General features: G+C 40.4%; 1 protein-coding gene across 1 annotated transcript in view; it reads left to right on the forward strand.

The window, feature by feature from the left end:
• The window catches only part of rem2 (RAS (RAD and GEM)-like GTP binding 2), a 31,441-nt gene extending 9,982 nt beyond the window's left edge, over positions 1–21,459 (forward strand). The window contains exons 4-5 of the mRNA XM_078264732.1: positions 8,338–8,515; positions 19,811–21,459. Of these exons, the coding sequence (XP_078120858.1) occupies positions 8,338–8,515; positions 19,811–20,133 (501 nt within the window). The 3' untranslated portion in view covers positions 20,134–21,459. The remainder of the gene's footprint in view (positions 1–8,337; positions 8,516–19,810) is intronic.
• Positions 21,460–24,011: the final 2,552 nt, after the last annotated feature.

Consider the following 24,011-nt stretch of genomic DNA (forward strand, 5'->3'; position numbering starts at 1 on the left):
AACCTACTCCCCAAGCCCCTTCATTGCCATTTTCCATCAGTCTACCAGATGCCCTCCCTCCTTTCCCCACCAGCTGACTGCCCCACACATCTTCACACCTGTTCCCACTTCTCTCATCAGCCTGGCTTTCCCCGCCCACCTGCTCACCTGTTCCCAGTTTCCTCATCAGTCCTCTAGATTTTAACCGGTCCTTTTTCGTTCTCTGAATTCATTCTGCTGCCTCCTCAGCCTGCATTTGGGTCCTATCCCTGTTGCCCTGCATAACCAGCTGTACATTTTCATCAAGTTCAACCAAGATAAAACATGTCTCTCAACTTAACATCTTTAACTGCGTCAGTGTCATGACAACTAACATAGTTAACTTGCCAATAAATGTTAGCATGTGCTGTACAATCCTGGAGGTAAATCCTTGTTTATCCTCCCTCCATAGGGGGGGCAGAGGTCAACTACAGAACAGCATCCCTGTAACCAGTAGGGATTCAGGGATTTGCTAATGAACACTTCAGCAGGTTGGAGGCTCCACATGTCGTCATATTAAATAAAGCCTGAATCTGGGTCATGCTGGGACACTCACTACACCACTCTCGTGTGTGTGTGTGTGTGTGTGTGTGTGTGTGTGTGTGTGTGTGTGAGAGAGAGAGAGAGAGAGAGAGAGCTGGTTGGTGGTCATGGTGGTCACGGTATGCAAAAGTCTGCATGTTGCACCATGTCTGTGCTGTGATGTCTGCTGCGTTCAGTAATGATGTGGTCATTCGTGGTCATTGGTGCTTGGCTTATGCAGTGCTTATGCATGTGTGTGTGTGTGTGTGTGTGTGTGTGTGTGTGTGTGACCTAGCCAGTCCAGGCCAGATGGCCTCTGTAATATATTTCCTTAGGGAAGCGTTGTCTCTGTGCAGCAGAAAGTAAGTGAGAGAAAAAAACACAAACACAAATTCCTTCTGCACTAAGGTTGCACATCCTATTATCAGATTTTGACTTACCTACCAGAGCAAGGTGTTCTTCCATCTTCTCATCTTGCTTCTGCTCCTCCCTCCTCTTTCTTAAATTCTTTCTTTCACTCCCTTCACTCATCACCACCCCTGCATCTTTATTGATCCACCTGATCTTTCATTTTGCCCTGACAGTCAGGCAGACAGATGGAACACAAACCAAAGAAGCAGATGTGCACAAATCACGTGTTTGCTTTTAAAAAGCTAAATGATGGCATTAGCGTCTATGTATTTATCTGTGCGCACTCTGTGGATGTTTGTGCAAGCAGGTGGGGATGTGTTTTGTTTCCATGTAAAAGCAGTAAGCTGCTTTGCTCATGTATCTTGTTTTGCAAAACAACATTCTTGGGAGCCAATAGACTGGAATAGTTCAGGTTCTGTGACCCAGGCAGTGGGGAGCATGTTGTATAATCAGGGATGCACGCACGCACACACACACACACACACACACACACACACACACACCCCACATGCTCATGTACTCTCTCAAAATATGGCCAGATATTGTGTTTTCTGCCTTGTTTTTACCACTGGAAGAAATAATAGATTAGAATAGAGAGCTTGCAGAGCCACAGCTTATGCAGCTTTTATGCAAATGGTGCCTGATAAGTGATTCATTGTCCTCACTGTTAATGGTTACTGATGTAGTGCCTGACTCTAGCACGTTTTTGTGAGCATGTTTTTGAGTACATGTTAATGTACTTGGGTATAATGTCTTTAGTTTCTGTGCGTATATATAGCTTGGGAAACATAAAAATGCCAGTTTAGTGGTATGGTAATGGCAAAAACAATCTTTAAAAAAAAAAGTAAAGTAAGTAATTCATAAAGCCTTTCTATTTATTTATCATGGTGTTTGAAGGCCTGATTGATTGCCCTAGTGGACTGTGTTTAAACAGAGGGAGAAGCTGCAACAGTGGTAAGAAGTGCTCCACCAGTATATATCTGCATGGTATATAATCAGCTGATTATAGCTTATTGCAAATATATCCATATGGCTGTATATTTCAGACAATAAGACAGACAAACAGACATTGCAGTACAGAAGTGATTCATATTATAAATGGTAATTTATGTATACTTATTAATCACACAAGGGGAAATTCAGTTTTCTTTCACTGTTGATATATATATATATATATATATATATATATATATATATATATATATATATATATATATATATATTCACACACACAGGCCCAAATACACACATGCACAAACAGGACCTATACACATGTCAGAGCGAGAGGGATGCCTCACTGGATGGCACCCCGAGCGGTTGGGGGTTCAGTGCTCAAGGGCACTCCGGCAGTGCCCATAAGGGGACTTGAACCGGCGACCCCCTCGGTTCTCAAGCCAAGTTCCCACAGACTGAGCTACCACCGCCCCTTTTAAGGGATCCTTATTAAAAATTCTTGTTTACATTATGGGTTTTGTGTTATGTTATGGCCTCAACAAGTTTCATGGAACTAAAGCTATCAGTGAGATGGATAGTAATACAGTCATAAATGATGGGCAACGATGCAAGGCATTTGGCAGAGACACTGCAGGATATAGCCCAAAGCAACAGTCACCCACCATTATTTATTGATAATTTCAATATAGAGCCAGCATATTACGCGTAGCTTTGAATACAAAACAGTTGTGCACTTATAGCTGTGTAATTATCTAAGTATGAGGTGGAAATCTAAATCTGAGTTTATACATACTGAAGTATTAGAGCACTAGATATGAAACCGAATGGGGACACATGAACATTACAACCATATGTGATTGTTGAACATATTCATAACATTGAGCATTAATCTGCCGCTATAACAGCCTCCACTCTTCTGGGAAGACTTTCCACCATTTTGAAACCTGGCTGTTGAGATTTGCTTCCCTTCAGCCATGTTCATGTTGGTTGTTGGATGGAATTCACACTTGGCATTCCAATGGATCAAAAAGGTGTTTGGATTGAAGTCAGGGTTCTGGGCAGACCAAGTTCTTCCACAAAACAAATAATATATATAAAATAATTTCTTTATGTTGAAACAGGAAGGGGCCTTCTCCAAACTGCTGTCACAAATCTGGAAGCACACTGTTGTTTGAAATAGCATTGTATTCTGTTGCAAAAAGCCCCTGAAAACATTTTTAACGTTTTAAATCTTCAGTATTTTCCATGACATCGAAAATTCCCTGCTTATTGTGTAACAATGAAATTCAAAGTTTGGGGGGGAAAACTATGTTAAGTATTATGCTATGTATGATTAGTTTAAAGCTATAGTGCGTAGTTTCTGTCTCCCCCATGAGGAATTCTAAATAATGAAAACAAGACATCCGCATGCATCCACATGATACAAGCCTTCCTTAATCGCGGGTTTAAAAACTATTAAAAAGTTACGCACTAAAGCTTTAACACTCAAAAACTCTGCTTCATCAGGACTGTGTGGGTGTGGTTTGATTGATTTGATTGACTGGGCTGGTAACAAACAAGCAAACAAGGCTTTAACTGTCATCACACTTTGATTCAAATCTTGCTAAATCCTGATTGGTGTATGGAAGTATGTGACGTCACCTTTTTCCAATCGAGTCTCGCCCATTTCAAAATGGAAGGGCGGGATTTATGAGCTATACTGCAGCCAGTTACCAGGGGCGATTCAAATGTTTTGGCTTCACTTTTGGGGAGCTGTCAAGCTGTTCATCTTTATATATACAGTCTATGCCACTGACAAAAAGTACACACAAAGTCTGTAGACCGAATGTGTCCACATACGTTTCGCCATATAGTTTAGAAAGGTGAGGAGTGTACAGGATGATGCAAATCAAGTGAAACCTCCCAAAGCATCCATATTACAGGAAAAATGGCCTGATCAGCTGGATGTGGTCTATGTTGTTAAGATAATTTAATTGGTATTTTCCTGTATGTGTATGTTTCCTGTGTATTTGCATATGATTTGAATATTACTCTATGTGGGCTTGGCTTTTATTTCTGTGTGTTAGTCTGTGAATGTTTGTGTGTATGGGGGTAGTAGGTATTCGACAGATGGCCTGCTCTCTGTGAACAGAGGAGCTGCTTAATCGAGAGAAAGAAGGAGAGGGAGGGAGGGAGGGAGTTGGCACTGTCCTTAGTTGCTCTGCTTCCGTTTGATAGAGAGGTGTATTGACTTGGTCACAGTTTTTCTTCTGAAGTGCTCCATCACACTCCTAATCTATGTCCAGTCTCTGTTTGTATTCCTTTGCTTACAAAGATTTGCCTCTTTCCGTTTTTTTCTCTCTCTCTTTCCCTCTGTTTTGTAGTTTCCATTCTTCATTCTCATCCCTGAATCAGACAGTGACAGGTGGTGGAGCAGCCTTCCACGCCAATGGCTCCCTGCCCTCCTCCTTTCTCCGCTCCCTGTCTTTTCCTGTGCTCCGTCAAACTGATAGAGTGCCAAGGAGCTCCCTATGAATTTCCTGCTCCAGGGTCTGTTCCAATACTACATGGCTGTTGAGACAATGTGAATTTTTCAGGCATCTGAAACTCTCTGGAGGGCAGGAATTTACCTTCGAGGCTGTCCATGTAGGGCAAAGGCATCCACATTCTTAAACATACACACAGACAATGCAGTCCAAAGCTAGCGCGCAGATTGGGTTATCTGGTGGGAATAATGTGTTTTCATATTGATTTCACCAGAGTTTATGGCTTTAGAGGCCTATTTCCAGTTGAAATGCAGCTTGATTGTGTTTGCAGTTCTACAGGTCAGAGTTTTGCAGTGTTTAGAAATAACACAATGGAAAGTTATAGATTAAAGCCACAAAAATAATTTCACCAATTCCCTCTGAGCATGTACACAGTTAGGTCAAGTAAAAAGCATCTGACAGTAATATAAGCTTTATTTTCTGGTATTGCCCCATAAACAGTAAATAGAAATACTTTATTGAAACAGTTGGATCCAAATTGCATTTGAAGACTAAAGTCACAGTCTGTTTCTCACTACAGGAAACCCATATGGATACAAAATAATTGTTCCTGTATGTCTTCTAATTCTATAATGGGTCTCTACTCAATCGAAGGAGAACGGGACTTTGACTGGCATAATACTGTGGAGTCTGGTCTCAGGTTTCTGTCTTTGGGTGAAAAATAGTTTGATCGATTGTGCTTGTCCAACTTAAGATCAAATGTCTTTTCTTTTAACCTCTTCAACCCCACTGACCTGGCGTAGTATTGCTAAAGCCACAGAACCTGAAAACATAGTATGGAGAAGACGCCAAGCCTGTGAAAAAGTCAAAATTGTCCTGAATTAGGTCAATTAAAATGTTTGTGCAAAACTAACTACTTCTAATATTTTCCATTTGATGTGAGGTTCCAGACATAAAAAAAAAAGTTCTGTACAAATGTGTTTGTTTTTCTAACTTTGGAGTTTATTGAAAGCTGAAGTACGGAACTTTTGTCTCCCCCCTCTGGTGGTGAGAGTAAATACACAAACACTGTCACTGTACGCATATGATGTAGGCCTGCAGGTAAGCCTGCTGCATCTTCCCCACCCCCAGGAGTGCTTTTTTTTTTTTACTATGATCCTTCCACCAAGTTTCTTTTTTATCTGGAGCATCCATTCCAGAAACATTTCTTGGACGCTTCTTAGGATTTTTCTTCATAGCTTCTGCCATACTCTGTCACTATGGTCTCTCCTGCTGGTTGACGTAAAACACCTTGCTTTGGGTGTGCCAGCAACATAATGTCGCCATAGACACCGGACATAACAACTCCGGTATACTGAGAAATACAGAGAGCTTTCCTTGGCGGCAAAAGGCTTAATCAGCATTGTGTGGACTCGTTTGGCAAGGGCTTAAATGTGACGGACGTTCATTTATATGTAAATGTACCACACTCTTTAAAGGGGTGATAGAATGCAAAACCGATTTTACCTTGTCATAGTTGAATAATGACAGTTTAGTGGGTAACTAGGACATACATAGAACCTCAAAATCCCATTGACACCTCTTTCCTCTGCAAATCTCACAATTTGAAACTGCCTTTGAAAACGGGCAAATCTCAACGAGCCGACTAGTTGACGTCAACTCGGCGGCTCCTCCTCATTTGGCTCTAGTCTCTATTTTTGTCACGCCCAAACATTTACATAGGCTACACCACTGATCTGAGGTCAGCTTAGTCTTCTGAATAGGTCGCGCAGATCTCAGAAATTGTATACATTGTTCATCTGCTATTTTACCACTAAATTCACTTCTGAGACTTTTTTATGCGAGAAATCAACTATGTAGAGGTCAAATATGGGCCGTTTTACAAAAATTGATGGCTAATTGCAAATTTTGTGTGTGAGTGAGAGTGCGGTCAGCGAGCTTGTTACGCCAGCAATCTCTTACCACAGGTTCCAGTTAATCTTATAATGTGTGTAATTATAATGTGTTGAGTTATTTAAACAAACGATCGGGGAAATAAACACCTCTTGTCCGCGAGTCTCATTGATAGAGCCTGCGGCTGGATGAAGCGCTATCAATGAAAGCTAGCTAGCCTCCTCTTAGAATTCCTCTGAAATTCACAAAAATGCATTAAATTGAAATCGGACACAATTGTTTACAGTTGTTTTACATTCAACTATGACAAATGAAGCTAACTAGCCGCGATCTGTACACATAGGATTGAAAGTCGCAGCTAACGAAACCCCTAATGTTCACAAAAATTCATTAAATTGAAATCGGACACAATTGTTTACAGTTTTATAAGACCTTGGGGTAGATGTTATATAAGTGGCGTGACGAAATTCAAACTGTAAATATAGCTACTCTAGTTATGCCGGCAGCTGGCAGCCAGCCAGCTCCGCGGAGCTCCACAGAGCCCCGAGTATTCCAGTAGTCTAGTACCCAGGTGACTTTCACTGGGTATGGAGGTTTCCGCTTTCTCGTCAGACTGTGTGGACCTCCTAGCTAAAGTCCGACACGTCTTACCAAATTTACAATTAGCCATCATTTTCATAAAACGGCCCATATTTGAGCTTTATATAGTTGATTTCACGCTTAAAAAAGTCTCAGAAGTGAATTTAATAACGAAATAGCCCGATAAACAATGTATACCTTTGCAGTGTCGGAAATATGAGACCTGCTGTCTCGTCTCCAATGTGTTTCTATGTGGTTCGCTCAAACCAATCAGCGCGCAGCTCATCTAAATATTCATGAGCATACCATATTTGGAAGAAAAGCTCTAATATGGCTCTCTTTCCAAATAGAGCCATATTCACAGGGTAGTTAAGGGCCTAATAAAATAGCATTTAGGCAATTTTCAGCCCAACCAATGTTACATACCCTATTAATATTTATTTATTTAATATTTGTAAAACCCACAGACAGACATAAATGGTGAGCATTAGCACTGATTTATGAAAAAACAAAAAACAATGATGAAATATGGAGATACAGGGTTTCTGCCCGAATATGTATTAGTGCAGTTTTAAGGGGAATATGAGGAACCACATAATAAAAGGTTGATGTTTCTTTGCCATATTATGAACAAAGACAGTGAATCATATAAAAAGCTATAATGCTGCGACACAAATGGTGCATACATAATCCTCATGACCACAGACTTAAGACTCAAATCCAAAATTGGATTGCATTTGACTTTGTAGTTCACAACCACAGGGAATTAATTTAACTTCAACCTGAGCCATATGGCAATGTCCCTCTCTGCATCTAATATCACTTACCAAATTAGGTGACTGATAAATAATTAGGTCAACAAATGATGAGCTGGGAGGGATTTGGCCATTAATGCTTTCTGGATATGATGACTTTAGTTGAGAACTTTGCCATGACCTATATTACACCTGTGAACCACCTTGAGTCCAATGTGTCAATTTGGCTCACAGAATCAGCGAGAGAAAGTAGGAGAGTACAAAGATGGTCATAGGCAGCTTAAGGCTGCTGTTTCTGCAAGAACCACTTGGGCTAATTGAGCCTCTGGTAGAGGAAACCCAGATGAGATGTTTTGTGGTCACTGTTAAAACGGTCAGGAGATTCAATGTGAAGCGTGTCATGTGTACAGTCTAGTTGAGCAAAGCCTTATCTGTGTTCTCTCATGAGACAGTGATACAAACTTGAGTGCTGCCTGCCTGGCATTGACATTGATGTCCTTTCCGTAGCTATAAGCTCCAGCACAACAAAACAAGGATTTGGAAGGATGAATCTGACTTTAAATATGTTGTTCAAGGACAAATTGTTAATTTGTTGATGTAGCATGTAAATGAGCTTGCATAATGTGTAGCTACCTGACATCCAACACCCAGTCAGCTGTCATCGGACCTCTCTTTTATGCAGTATCTGCTACACTGAGGTGTTGTTTTATTAATGTGCACGTGTGTGTTTGTATCCCCAGGACCTGTCCACTCTACAGTGTGATGTGTGTATCCTGGTCTTCTCAGTGACTGACAGGCGAAGTTTCCACCGCACCGCCCAGCTCCGCCTCCTCCTCAGGGAGTCCCAGCCACACACACCAATCATCCTGGTGGGCAACAAGAGTGACCTTGTCCGCTCCCGTGAAATCAGCTCAGAGGGTAAGTAGAGTGTCTGTAATGTAAACCTGTCATACATGAATGCAACTGGCCCATTCCGAACCTCTCCCCAAACCAGCGATTGTCCAATCATAGCAACCATATCTAGTAGGGATGGGAAGTACTTGCTTCTTTTTTTTTGCTTTGTAACTGTCAATATCTTACTATGATGTGCTATTGTGACATGTTGTGACAACCTTGCAAAGAAACTCCCGCACACTGTCTAACTTGCAAAAATAAATGTAATAGCTGGCAACGTTTGGGTACTAGACAAAATGTTATGTTATTATGTTATAACCAACGTTTCACACCCATTAAGTTATTTTTAGTATAATTACGAATAACAGCGCTGGGCTACCCCACGATTGAATTCACCACCGAACATTAGCTACAGTATGGGTAGTCGACTCATTTAATAGTAAGCTAGCGAGTAAATGTTACATTAGCTAACATTACTCAGGCTCTTTCATTAGAATGAAATGACATACAATAACATGAATAAATGTCGCTTAATGTTAACGTGAATTAAACTCTAATACATTAACTCCTCCGTGAACATTATTTTCTGCCTGAATCGTGTCAGATACATTTTCATCGGCAACAACTCTCATGATCCCACTGTACTAAAACTCATTCCGGACCTTATTCTTATTCTTTTCGCCTTTCCAAAACCAAAACACAGGCATAAATGCAAGGAATGGATTAAACAATGTGTTTATCTGCTCAGGCTGCAAATGTTAGCTTGTCCAGCTAAGTTGCTTACTATATACAATCGAAACCTAACCCAACATTACTTTCACAGCCAAACCTATATTTTGTGGGGCTACAGGCTATATATAGAAAGACAGAAAGCCCCGTTCACAATTCACTGTGTAGTTTTTCCCTACTGTGTGAAAGGTGGTCCTGGATGCTATGTTAGCAGCCCTGTCCTGTTCTTTATTGGATTTGGAAGTTTACACTTTAGCAACCCTAGCCAAAATCATTGTCTGTGACAGCATGTTGTTCACCAAATTGTTTCTTATTTTAAAATGATTCAGCTGAAAACATTTCAACCAAGTCATGGAGCTAATGTTAGCTTAATTAGGTAGCTAGCTACAGCTAATAAAATCTGCCAATAACAGTTGTCATTTCAGCGGACAAAATCGGCAAGTCGGCGGCTACAAAATGAGAATCAAATTTTTTACTACCTCTGTCTAATATAAAGGATCTGTTGTTTCAAAAATGACTAAACATTTTTACTGGTAAAGCTGCAAACGTTATCATTATAAACTGCATAACATCGGTGCAATAACTGAAGGCTTGACAGGCATAGCAAAAGTAACCAAGGAGGACTGGGAGCTTAGGAAACGCTTAGTTTGCATCTGCACTAGACACAAGCAATGATGAACAAACGCCAGACTGCTGGGTGAATGATGCAAAAGAGGAAACACACAATTTGAAATGCACTCTGCAGCTTGTTCGCTTCTGCCTTTCAAGCAGCTCTCCAAATGGAAAATCTAAAAATGGAAAATGTCTTGTAATTACAGTGATCTGTATGGTAAATCTTGATGCTTTTTCTGCTGGTTATAATGGATATGTTGATATCTGTGTAGTTAGGCACACATACACATTTTCCCATGGAGAACAATGGTAGTGTGCTTTGTGCAATATCTCATCTATCACTTCTTTTTACCCTCTTTTCTGTCTTTCTCTGTCTTGGCTCATTCGTCTCTCTGCCCTGGTATTTTACCATTTATCTTCCTCCAAGCCGACATCAGTCTCTCCATTACAAAGACTCTTGGCATCTATATTTGATCAGCAAAATCAGTTTCCTCACTGTTTACAATATCCAGGGATATGCTTTGTTGGTAAACTCCTTGTGGGGAGAAAATGATATTATCTATTATTATTGTAAAGTGATGGAAATAAAGAATATCTTTAAAATATATTTACCCCCATGGCTTTTTTTATATTTTATTGATTTACCGCATTGAAACATAAGGGGTGTAATTACGCTTTTTGAGAATGGTAAACAGTAAAACAAATCTACGAAGTGACCAAAGTTGGGAACAAATATAAAACACAAAGTATTTGATTAGTCTTGTTTTAACTCTTTGTTCAGACATTTACGGGCCAAACACTGCATTGACTCCTATTTAAAGCTTTAGTGCGTAACTTTTTGAAATTATTGAATGTCCGTTACATTCAAGCCATTGCCAAATGAGTTTCTACAAAGCTAATTAAGACTATCAGCTCTACACCACAGTCTCTCTGTATTTCTCAGTATGGCTTTGTCCAGAAGATTGTGTCGTCCGGCGACTTTCGCACATAGAAACTCAAGTGAAGATAATTACCTCTTCAGAAGAGTCCATCATATTTTTTTAATCCTCCGTGTCCTCCTTGGCTACTACTGCGTGGAGGAGGGGTGGGGGTGATGCGTGATCACAGAAGGCTTGTATGATGTGGACGCGCCGACAGTGTTGTTGTCATTACTTAGAATTCCTCATTGGCAGGGGCGATTCCAGGATTTTTAAACTGGGGTGGCACAGGGGGGACCAACAATCAGTCAGCGTATCAGAATTTTTAATAGTCGTCGGTAACACTTTATAATAACCATCATTAATAGATGGTAAATTGATAGTTAATTAATCTTTAGTTAATTGTCATTTTACTGTTAACAAACAATTAAATTATAATTAATAATGTTTACTAATTATTAGTAGTGCCGTAAATTAACAGTTTATTGTAACACACATTATATCCCTCATTTACTATATTAGGTATCGGTTAATGATTAAAAAATGTTTGTAAACCTTTAAGAAACAATTTTTAAATCATCTAAAAACATTACATCGATAGATGGACCAGATATTCCTAACACGTTGTTGAGGGTTACTAGTTGGTTTGTAAACTGTCTATAAATAGTTTCTGGATGGTTATTATAAAGTTGCAACAGATGACTATAATACTTTGTTAAATAGTTAATAAATACTTTGTAAACCATCTATAAACATTATTTAGATAGATAGGTAATACTTTGTCAGTGGTTACTAGTTTGTCTGTAAACAGTGGCTGGATGGTTATTATAAAGTTGCAACATATAAAATAATTATATATATATATATATACTTAGCACAAAAAGTAAGGACATTTGTGTTTGGTAGATTATTTCTCTGTGGTAACAATGCTTTTTGGCAATGAATCTTATACCATTGGAAAGCCTGTTTAGTTCCCTTTCAAATGGTGCCCCATTTGTAAGGAAGATGCATTTGTAGGATGAGCAGCAGTGCTGAGTATGTGGGTTGCGCCCATGAACAAATTGCCAAATCTTCTCTGCCAATACCAAACAGCTTATTCTGCCATTGACTCGTTTGGTGTTTGGTGGATTGGATGATTGAAGTTTGAAGAAACAAGACATATTGGCAATTGATTCATTTCACAAACAGGAGCCTCAGTAGTGTGTGGAAGAACCATACACAGCCACAACAACAGCCTGGCACCTCCTCCTCATGCTGGTCACCAGCCTGGTCACATACTGCTGTGGGATGGCATCCCATTCTTCAACCAGCATTTGTCGCAAGTCAGCCAACGTGGTTGTGTTGGTCACTCTGGCACGAACAGCACGCCCAAGCTGATCCCACAAGTGTTGAATGGGGTTGAGATCAGGACTGCTGGCAGGCCATTCCATCCTCTCCACTCCCACATTCTGGAGGTAGTCTCTGATAAACCCCGCCCTGTGGGTGCGAGCGTTGTCATCTTGGAGGATAGAGTTCGGTCCGAGACTGTGGAGATATGGTATAGCCACTGGTTGCAGAATCAGGCACCTGATTGTCAGCACCTGGGGGTACCAGAAGCTCAAAACAAGAGTCAATAGCAACAGCAAAGAAAAGCTGTTTGGCATTGACAGAGACGATTTGGCAAATTTTTCATGGGCGCAACCCACATACTCAGCTCTGCTGCTAATCCCACAAACACATGTCTGTTTAGTTCCTTACAAATGGTGCCCCATTTGTAAGGAACTAAACAGGCTTTCCAACAGTATAAGATTTATTGCCAAAAGGCATTGTTCAAATAATCTACCAAACACAAATTTCCTTACTTTTGTGCTAAGTTTATATATATATATATAATTATTTTATATGTTGCAACTTTATAATAACCATCCAGACACTGTTTATAGATGGTTTACAAAACAACTCGTAACCCTCAACAAAGTGTTAGGAATATCTGGTCCATCTATCGATGTAATGTTTATAGATGTTTTAAAAATGGTTTCTTAAAGGTTTACAAACATTTTTTAATCATTACCCGATACCTAATATAGTATATGAGGGATATAATGTGTGTACCAATAAACTGTTAATTTACAGCACTACTAATAATTAGTAAACATTATTAATTATAATTTAATTGTTTGTTAACAGTAAAATGACAATTAACTAAAGATTAATTAACTGTCAATTTACCATCTATTAATGATGGTTATTATAAAGTGTTACCTCATAAGGTAATCCTTTGATGATCTCTGACTTTTACAGCTGCAACAGCAGGTTGACGTGGCTTTGAATTAAATGTCTCAACAATGGTTAGATGGATTGCCATATTTGGTCCAGATATGTCCCCAACAGGACGAATTGTAATCACTATGGTGATCCCCTGACTTTTCATCTAAAGCCATCATCAGATCAAAATGTTCAATTGTCCATGACCAAATAATCCCAATCCCATCAGCCTCAGCGGTGCTTTGTGCGAATAAGCAAATGTTAGCATGCTAACTAATCAGTGAAAACATTCACTAAATGTGTGCATTCAATAGACTAAAGGCTGTAACTGCTGCCAAGTTGCCCCTATTAATTAATGCAGTCGATTATTTGTGTGTGTTTTATATTTGTATTCAATTTAGGTACGAGTCTGTGTGTGAGAGGTGTATAATCATGTGTTAATCATTGTCAAGAAATTCTAATTCCATCCATTGAGATTTAATGTCATAACAGAAAATATGAAAAAATCCATGGGCATGAATATTTTATAGGCATGTGTATACACTGAAGCAAGATCTTGGCAAACAGAAAAATCACTGAAGAAGAAACACACAATGCTGTACTGAATCAATTTAGTGATACTTAAAAATCAGATCAAGATTGGACCAAAAGCAGGTTATACTTTTGCTGGACTTTTTTTTTTCTTTTATGTAGCTCTAGCAGACCATCCCACTGTCTGGATTCCGTTATTGTTTCAAATAGAAAGTGACTGTATTGAGAAGGAGCACAGACTGACAGCACAGTTTAACCTTGACCTGCATCCAAAGTTTATATGGTATATACATTTAAACTTTACAGTCATCTTTGCAATTTGTGTGTACTTGCAGTATACATTTGGTTTGTAAATGTATCTACTGTCACATTATCAAACATAAACACACATCTTTTGCTGCTGTTGCAAACATTACCCTATCCCTCCCTATCTAATCCTCTGGAGGGGCTCGATTTGTCAGTCAGTGTCTCAGTGTCCCTTGGGTGCTTGGTTTTGTTATTTTCCAGATGGCACATCTCTGTTGGGATTATCTCCCTCTTACAGGACGCCGCTGCTCTTACTATCTTTATGTATCTTTGTACTTGCCATACATGCACAACTGCCTGCATGTACTTGAATGCAGCGAACATGCAGACGCACAGCTCCATGTCTCTCCATCTTCTCGCTCCCTGATGTCTGCGCGGCTGTTTTGTAGTGAGGACTGCGATAAGAGGGACGAGAAGAGGAGTGACGAAGGGAATGGAATGTGTGAGAATGGTATGTGTGTATGAACGGGAGTCTCGGTTCAAAGAGATGTGTGGAACGCATTATGTGTGTGTTGGCGGAGAGTGGGGCTTGTTTTGCTGTCCTTGAAAGAACCACTGTGAGTTTTTAGACCTTCAGACAGGATATTTTTTACAAAGGGAGGCTGTATAGCTAGTGTGACATCAATGTATTGGTTTTTCCACACATCATTGAGGTGATGTTAAAGGACAAATCTGGCGCAAAATGAACCTATGGGTTAATAACACGTGTACCGAGTCAACCGTTCTCTGGGATATGTTTTCATGCTAATCGAATGTGACCAGTTTTATCGCAAACCGCTAATTAGCTTATCAAGCTAGTCGTCAGGGCAAGGGTAAAGTAAAAAGAAATAGCTATTTCTATACCCCTAACAAGGCTCAAAATAGCACCACACTTCCACGGTAGCATAATGACGGTCACTACAGGTAAGCTGAAGCATTGAGAACTTTGTAAGTGTACAGACAGTTAATTAAAAAGATAGTTTAGAAAGACAGTACCGTTCACGTGTACAGGCTGGCGCCATCTTGGGAAAACAGTCATGACCAGTCGAACGACGAACGCCGTGCTTGAGCTATGTTACTGGTTACTGGTTGCACGGCGTTCGTCGTTCGATTAGCATGAAAACATATCCCAGAGAACGTTTGACTCGGTACACGTGTTATTAACCCCTAGGTTCATTTTGCGCCGGATTTGTCCTTTAACCCCTTTTTGTAATATCTTGACCTGCCAGTATGAAAGAGGTTATTTTGTACAGTAGCACTCTATAGAAGATGATCCTGGCCTGCCCGTTTTGTCAAATTCTGCCCTTCATAGTGGCTATTCAGAAATTGCTAAATTACCCCTCTAAACCACTGCTGCTGGTCCTGAAAGGCTTTAAAGGTAAATGTTCTCACCTGCAATTGCAGAAATTGACCAAAGGTGAATTCAAATTTCCGATAAAAAATAAATTGAAATGATTCCTCACAAGATTTCATCCAGACCAGTCAAATGACTCCCTGCAGATTGCTAGTCAACCCACTGAGAAACCACCCTCATCTCTGCAGCTCTTTTACTTTAAGCTCTTTCTTTTCATTTTCCAATAGTAGATAGACATAGGCTGTGAGTGAGACCCTGCTCAGTAAATCCCCATATAAAATCACTGCCAACAAGCTCAGCTAGCCAAGTGTACCAGCATCACAAAACAGAAGAGAGTCAAAGTAAATGAGTAGCTGACAAAGAGAGCTGGGAAGTCCCTGATATTTTCCTCAGGAGTTGGTGAAGGCTGAAGCAGAGCTAAAAGGAAGGGCCATATTTAGTATGGTGTCAAATCAACAATACCAGGTGACGGATGCTTCATGAGGCCACGTAACGTGATCAAAATAGGCAGTGACAGGGTCTCCAAAATAATATGTTACAAAGGCAGTCATATGTGTTTGCAATATTTTTCTATTTAGTGGTTTCAACATAAAGGAATATTCTTTTTCAAATTTTAAGATTTTAAATACTGTATATTTAGAAAAATGTTTGTAATTAAAAAAACAAATGTACAGTCATAATTTGTATAGTCTTTATTGTTTTAACACTTTGATTTTTTTGGTGTAATCCTACAAGGAGTCGGGTTTAAGATTATGAGTTCTAACAAGATTAAGGTTTCATTAACGGTATGATTTAAGGTTCAAGCTAGTTGTATAGGACAAGTTGGGCCATGCGTTTAGATTAACTTCAGTCTTGTAATGGTGACAGTTGAGAAAGAATACAGTCAGTCGAAGGTTCTCACAAGGACAATAAAAATAGAAAAGTGTGTGTGAGTGTGTGTTTATTCGCTGGGCGTGTGGAAACCACAGTCTGGGGTCAAATCCTGTTTGATTGGCTTTGTTGTGTAATTTAAACAGAGGCAGCAAGTGTAAAATCTGTGTGCATCGGTGACTGCACATCGCTGTCAACTCAAGTTCGGTCATTGCGTTGGTGTATATTTAATGACATGAGTGGAAAGAGGAGGTAGGGAGGTGAGGAATGAATTATGAGAGATGCCTATACTCTGCATATACTATCTTCATAAAACAGGAACAGCGACGTGGTCAGCAATATGGAAATGCTCCGCCTCTGTTCCTGGGGCGCCTGACGATGTTCTTATTTTCTCTCTGGACGGACCACATGTAGGCATTCTGCTATACGAGCCTGATGGAGGAAGCTGACTGGCCTGCCCGGCTAACATCCTCCTTAAAGATCTGCTGGGCCCTGGCGCAGAGTGCTGAAGTCATAAAGTCTATTTATGGCATGTTCAGTGACACTTTTATTCTGCTATCTCTCACCTCCCCCCCTACATATCTCTATCCAGCTGTAACACACACAGTGATACACTGTCATTTGCTCAATATAGCTGTGGTGTGGCCCTGCTCCTCAGGGCTTTGATGAATATGCACTCTGGCTCAGTTCGCTTAGTCGGCATTTTTTCTGTCTCCTTCCTCTCCTCCTGCTTGTTCATTTGATCTGCCATCTTGCCTGTCCTCTCCTTTCAGCGTCTCCTTCGTCTGTCTTTGTGTCTCACATCTTTCTTCTTATTTGTCTGAATGCCTCTCTCACTTTACGCTGTCTGTCTCTTCCTCCATAACTTGTTGTTTTCTCTCTCTTTGTCAGCACACAGGTAGGGACCTTTGGGTGGCCGTCTGCATCCTCTCCTCCTTTTACTTGTCACACTTTCTTTTCAGACATGACTTTTTTCATCTTGTCTCTCTCCTTTCATCTCGTCTCTTTTGCTCTCCTTTCTTGTTTCCTCCCCTCCCCTCCTTATTTTCTTGTTCTGTTCTGTTCTTCTCTCATTTCCTATCTTGTCATCTTGTTTCAACTCCTCTCCTCTTCTCTCGTTTCCTTCGCTCCCCTCCTTGTTCCTTGTTTCCTTTCTTCTCCTCTCCTTGTTTAATCTCCTCTGCTCTTTTTTGTTATTTCCACATTTCCTCTCCTCTTCTTGTCTTCTACTCTATTTCCTCCCCGCTCCTTAATTGTTTCACTCTTCTTTCCTCTCCTCATTTCCTTTCTTCTCTTCTCCTTATTTGTTTCCTTTCTTCTTCTCGTTTCCTTTCCTCCACTTACTCCTGTGTTTACTCATGTCCTTTCCTCTCCTCCTGTTTTTTCTCCTTTCATTGTTTCCTCTTCTCATTTCCTCTCACCAAATTTCCTCATTTTCTGTCCTCTCCTCGTCTCCTTAACTCCTCTCCTTGCATGCTTCCTACTTTTCGATCCTCTCCTAATTTCCTCTCCTCTGCTCCTGTTGTTTACCCATTTCCTTTCCTCTCTTTTTCTCATCTCGTTTCTTATCCTTTCATTGTTTCCTCTTCTCTACTGTCCTTTCCTTTTGTCCCCTCATTGTTTTCTCTCCTCTCCTTTCCCCTTATTTCCTCATTTCCTGTCCTCTCCTTGTCTCCTTGACTGCACACTTCTCCTCTCCTCTCATGCTTAATACTTACCGTTCCTCTCCTAATTTTCCTCTCCTTTCCTTTCCTCTCTTCCCTTAGTTTCAGGTTATAAAGATGTGGTTTAATTCAATCAGCTGTCGTAGCTATTTCAATCAGGAGAGACTTCGTTGAAAGGTGCAAAAAAATATATAAATTCATCACATCACACGATATTGAAATGTACATAGTCTTTGGCGATTAGACTCCATTGCTATGTAAATAATTGTATAAGGGGTAGAGAAGCCAAGAGTAGGCATATCCCCTGATGGAGTCTAAACACTGGTGGTGGTGAAAGAGCCTGAAGACAGGATGGAAGTACAGGAGCGGTCTTCCGGAGGGGGACCTATAGGGTGCCGGGGATGACGATGAGCAGAAGTGAAAGGGGAGGAGGAGGGTTGCACAGTTTGCCTGAAATGACAACTGACGGCAGCAGAGAGAACAGATTTAAAGCAGGGATGCTATGATGTGATTGGCTCATGGAATTAATGGCCAATTCTGGTTGGTTTAACTGAAGAGTGAACGCCCCGAATCAGCTGATCGGTTTAGGAAAGAGAGAGACATGAATGAAAGCTTGAGCTTCATTAGGACAAGTCCAGTTGACCTGGTTTGGGATTTGTCTTTTTTTCTCTCTCTCTTACCTCACCCACTATTAGGTGACACTGCTATGGGTCGACAGCTGTGGCTGGATTATTCTGACCAGATCAAAATTCTGTTTATTGTAAAACTTGGTTATATGATTTATATTCATGCCGTGTAAATGCAGCCATAGAAAAAACCAGAATAGCATGTCACATTGCAATGACCATAGTTAGGAATATTAACAAGGGTTTAGATTTAATGAGGCATGAGTATTTAGTAGTGTCATCTTCAGGTACAGCTTACATTTTTCTGTAGCTCGTTTGCTCTGTCCTTTGTCACCAGATCTATCTCCATGATAGCTGAGCAAACTCCATCGACTGATAAAGAACGTCGGAAAAAAGTTTACAAGAGGACCTTGAGTTAAGATTGTTATATCTATATCTATAGCTATTGTTATATTTTTTTTCCTGCAGATTTTTCAGTGAAAATCTTTTGACTACACAACACAAAAGTCGTCTATAGCAGCGACATTTTCCAGCCACCAACACTTTGTGGTCATTTTGTGTTGCAGTGTAGGTTTCATGCAATTATTATGAATACCAATAATAATCCTTAAAAGCTGTTTCTGTACACATCTGCTCAAGAGCTCAGAGACTGGCTCTGAGAGAGCAGAGCAGAGGCAATCAACAAAAGCTGAAGTATAATTGAAAAAAATGCTATTTGAGCAGACAGTGAAGCCTGTTTGTTCTTTATCTGTTAGCTTTTCTTATCATCCAAGCTTGTTTGACCAGGGACAAACAGGAGCTTTGAGCTGAGATACCGAGGCTTATCAACAACATGTTTAGTCACCTGTCCTTATCCTGCTGTGGACAGGGGCACCAGCTAGCCTAAATGTATTTTAGCCACCTACAAAAAGGCCCACCTAGAAATATATCAGTTTAAGTGTACGCTACATTTGGAATATTTTGACTGCTTTACCTTGCCGTCATACAGCCCTTTCTGACGGGGAGCTGAAGCCGTTATCTATGCTCTCTTCAAAGCCACCAGACTCCTTTGGCAGTAGTATCCATTGTAAGAAATCACAATCCCAATAAAACATTTCCCCCTTTATGACTATTTTTCACTCTTTCACTGTGATGGCTATTAGTCAAGATTTCAAAAGCATTCTAAACAGAGAGGAGTGGCCCTTCCCCACACAGTGAGATGCTGTAGATTGTCTCAATTTGTCACAATTTGGGGCAACAGATGTAACACTAAAGACTCTAATAGAGTCTCCCAAAGATCTGTGAGTGAGCTGTTAAGGTATTGTGATGCTGATACACATCACACAGCAGCTGGGTCGTTAACAGATTGTGGATGGTTTGGATTCATGATCCAATGTGTATCTTAAATTTCAAACTGCTGCCTCTAATTGCCATTTGCAGCTGCCAGTGTGTGAAGCCTCAATTATATAAAATGTGTGCCACACAAACATCTTCCCCTCTCTCACCAGAGGCCCAATCCAGTGCCATGATGTTCGACTGTCTCTACATGGAGCTCTCAGCCTCCCTGGACCACGGTACCAACGAGCTGTTGGAGGCCGCAGTTCGGACTGCAAGGGGCGACTGCGTGGGCCCCGGGTGGACCGACGGCGAGCCCGGGGCGGGCCGCAGGGAGAGCCTGACCAGCCGGGCAAAGCGCTTCCTGTCAGGGCTGGTATCGTATGGTCGAGAGCGGGACCGCGATCGGGGGCGCTACAGGGAGATGAGCCGCCACCGGGGCAGCAAGATCCTCCGCCAGAAGTCTCGCTCCTGCCACGACCTCAGTGCACTGTGATACACACACATGCATACACACTCCCACATATGTACACACACACACACACACACACACACACACACACACACACACACACACACACACACCAGATTAAATGATGTGGAGGAGAAGAAGAGGGTAAAATGGATGATAGTAGGGAGGAGCAGATGAGCATTGGCAGATTAAGGTCAGAAAAGGACAGAAGGGAGAGAAAGAAAGAAAAAGTTGGATAGCCTAGATAGAGCCGAAATCAGCCTGGGTCGCAGCACTAAACCTTTATCTTCTGCCTATCAGTGAAATCAACTTTGAAAGAGAAAGAAGCCAGGTTGGAGAGAACAACAGAGAAACAGATAATGAGGTGTGCTTGATTTGCTGCTCCAGCTTGGGTGAATCAGCGAGCACTTATTACCTGATGAGACGAAGAGAGAGACAATTAGTAACAGTGGAGAGAGTCACATCAAGATGCTGATTGGATACCAACTGTAGCGAAACAGGAGGGGGGTCACAAATAAACACACACCCAAGTAGCACGCACTAATTATGTAGAGACTGATAGCAATCAAATGTATATCTATTGTGAACCCTGTTTTATAGCATGCAGAGTAGACGATCTAAGACATGACCCTGTAGGATTTACAGTTCCATGACACTGAATTGACGGTACCTCAGTAGCCAATAGCTGATGCACAATCCAGCTAGTGTCTCTAGCAATGCCATCTCAAAGGCAAGACCCTTTATTTATATGAAGAAAAATGCTCCTTGTGTGTGCATTTTTTAGCCACACTCTTCACAGTGCATCCACCTTTGTGTCCCGTACTGATTTTGAAGTGTTTGATGATACCACCAATGGCATACGTTCATCTGTGATTTTTATACAAGGCTAAAAAAATCAGCGCCCAAGCCATATTTCCGCTGAATGCCTCATAAGCGATCAGCACAAAGATCCCTTTACCGAAGGATGTGGAGTGAAAGTAAAAAGGTCAAAGTGGCTATTAGGAATAAGACGTGCAGACTGAACTTTTCTTCAATAGACGCTGAGTCACAGAACACAGAGATGTTCTTGAAGCACAGGAGGACAAACACGAGAAAACCTAATCTACCTGTGGCTGTTTGATGTTTTTAATTTTTTCTCTTTTTACCCACTGGCATTATTATGTATGTTGAGACTGAATACTGTGGGGGGCTGACCACAAAGGTGACCCAAAAGAGAACATTCTGGAAACGTTTGGATATCTTGTCAAGCGTGGCAGCATCACTGACACATTCTCACTTGTTTGTCACGGTCTACTAAGCGCTCTCGTCTTTCCACTGAGAATAAATTCATTTTTTGTTTGACATCCTGAACGAGTGTCTTGTTCTTGTTCTTAGTGTCTTGTTCATAACAACGTTATGAAATGAATGTCTCATTAAAGCCGTGACTAGGTTGAGGGATGGCGTGACAGGTCATCAGATGACTCACAGGTTCTCTAGGAACTGTGACATGGTCTCTCAGGACAGTTGTTCCATTTAGGACAGCGCAGCAAAAAGATGCAATGCCAGCATTTTGTGGCTGTAAAAAAAATCACAGGTTGAAAATAAATTGTATCTTGGGAGAACCAAGACAAAGCGATATATAAACTGTGCTGATTTCAAGATACAGAACAGAAAACGTGCGTTTTGGATGATCTGTCAAGTTCCCAGCTTAAAGATGAGAATGTAAAAACCAAAAGGTGTCTCCAGCAGCAGATTCTTAACTATGGCAGTGGTTCCCTACCTTTTCTGTCAGGCAAACCCAGCTTTTAGTTCTGTTGGTAGAGACCAACAGAACTAAAAGAGAGTGAAATCTGGACTTATATTCATCAGATGGATCAGATTTATCCATTACATTAGCTAACTAGTCTACTTCAACCATTTATCCATTAGCTAACTAAGTTATATCAAGGTAACTATTTTAACTGTTATTACTTTTAACTACCTGTCTCAACTCACTTGATAACTAGTTTTAACACTCAATCTCAACACAGTGTTCTAATATGTAGATGTTTTTTTTAATCAAATGGTGTAGAACCGCTCATGTCTGTGGATTGTCAGTAACAAGGACATGGACTGGATGGAAAAGTGATGTTGCCCTGGAATTATTTTTATGTAATTTTTAACCTTCTTAGGTCTAAGCCATTTTTCCAATGTTTGTGTCACCTGTTTTCCTTGTGTAATAATGCTTGTATAACCTCAACCCTGTGATGCACAAGTTATAGACAACTAGGACTACCTGGGCAATCATATGCTGCAGAGATGTTCTCCCAAGTCTTGGCAATCAGGGGAAACAGAAATAAACACTGTAATTAACACAAATAAAAACTATTTAGATTGTTTTCTCCAGAAAAATCCGTAGTCCTTTTCCATAGTCCATAAGCCACACACACACACACACACACACACACACACACACACACACACACACACACACACACACACACACATATTGCGTGGCACTATCTTTGTGGGGACCCGTCATTGACATGCAATGCATTCCCTAGCCCCTTACCCTAACCTTAACCATCACAACTAAATGCCTAACCTTAACCCTTACCCTCACACTAACCATAACCTAATTATATCCCTAATCCTAAAACCAAGTCTTAACCCTCAAACAGTCCTTTAAACTTGTGGGGTCCAGCATTTTGGCCCCACAAAGCTGTCGGGACCCCACAAGTATATTGTATTCCCGGTTGTTAGACCCCACGAATATAGTTAAACAAGAACACACACACACACACACACACACACACACGTCATACAAGGCCCATACAAGGTTAGGGTTATCTATTGGCTGATCGAGCTGCCTTTCTCCTGACATCACTTCATGTCAATAAAGAAAGAAAAAAAAGTCACATAGGCCTAAAATATGTTTTTTAAAAAAAACTCCTTACTACTACCCAAATGCGCAAATGACAATCCACGCATAAATTATTACATTTACGCTGTTATATCATTATTTCGGCTCATTTGTTTCATGTTTGAAATATATACATATCCCTCCTGTGGGAAAGTGGCAGCATCTAGCTACAAACATTGTGGTTGCCGTAAAACGCCAAAGAAGAACAGTCAGAAAAACAGCCTCTGATTGGTCGACATGGTCAGCTGCCTACTGAATCAGGAAATCAAGATGGACGGGGCTACGGTCATGCGGCTACGACATAGGGCTACGACCTACGACCATAGACAGTAAAAGGAAAAATGGACCAACAGATCCCATTGCTCTGGACGGAGACCAGTGAAGGCTATTAAAAGCACTTTTCCGGTGAGGGCTGAGCATTACTTTTTTTTTTTTTTGCTTTCAAAAAACTTTATTATTCCAGTACAGAAACATACAAACATTGAAAACATTAAATGTATACATACAAACAAACATGGAAAAGGGGCGCATGAAATTTACATCAAAGAGGTTGAAAGGCATTTTAAAGTTTCAAAATATAATTTCATGTCATTTTTAAATTGGTGAATAATTGGTTTTCTTTCAGACCATTTGCATTTATGGATAAAAAATGTCCCAAATAAAATTAAAAGATTCAAAATGAAAATATGGCATTTATCCAAATCATGTCCTTCATAGTAAAACATAATGTCTCTACTTTGTAATTTTATCTTAGAGCCACACAATACATAAAATACATCCTCCACATCAATCCAGAACAATCTGACATAAAAACATTCACAAAACAAATGTGCAATCGTCTCTGTGAAAACCCCACAAAATGTGCAGGATTCAGAAAGTTCAGGTTTATATTTCTTTAAAATTTGATTTGTTGGGTAGATGCAATGGACAATTTTGAAAAATACTTCCTTAACTTTATTACTAACAACATATGTATTATAATAGGTCCAAATCAATTTCCAATTGATATTCCCAAAGTGGT

The sequence above is a fragment of the Sander vitreus genome, chromosome 12 (assembly GCF_031162955.1).
Source record: "Sander vitreus isolate 19-12246 chromosome 12, sanVit1, whole genome shotgun sequence".
Taxonomy (NCBI): Eukaryota; Metazoa; Chordata; class Actinopteri; order Perciformes; family Percidae; genus Sander; species Sander vitreus.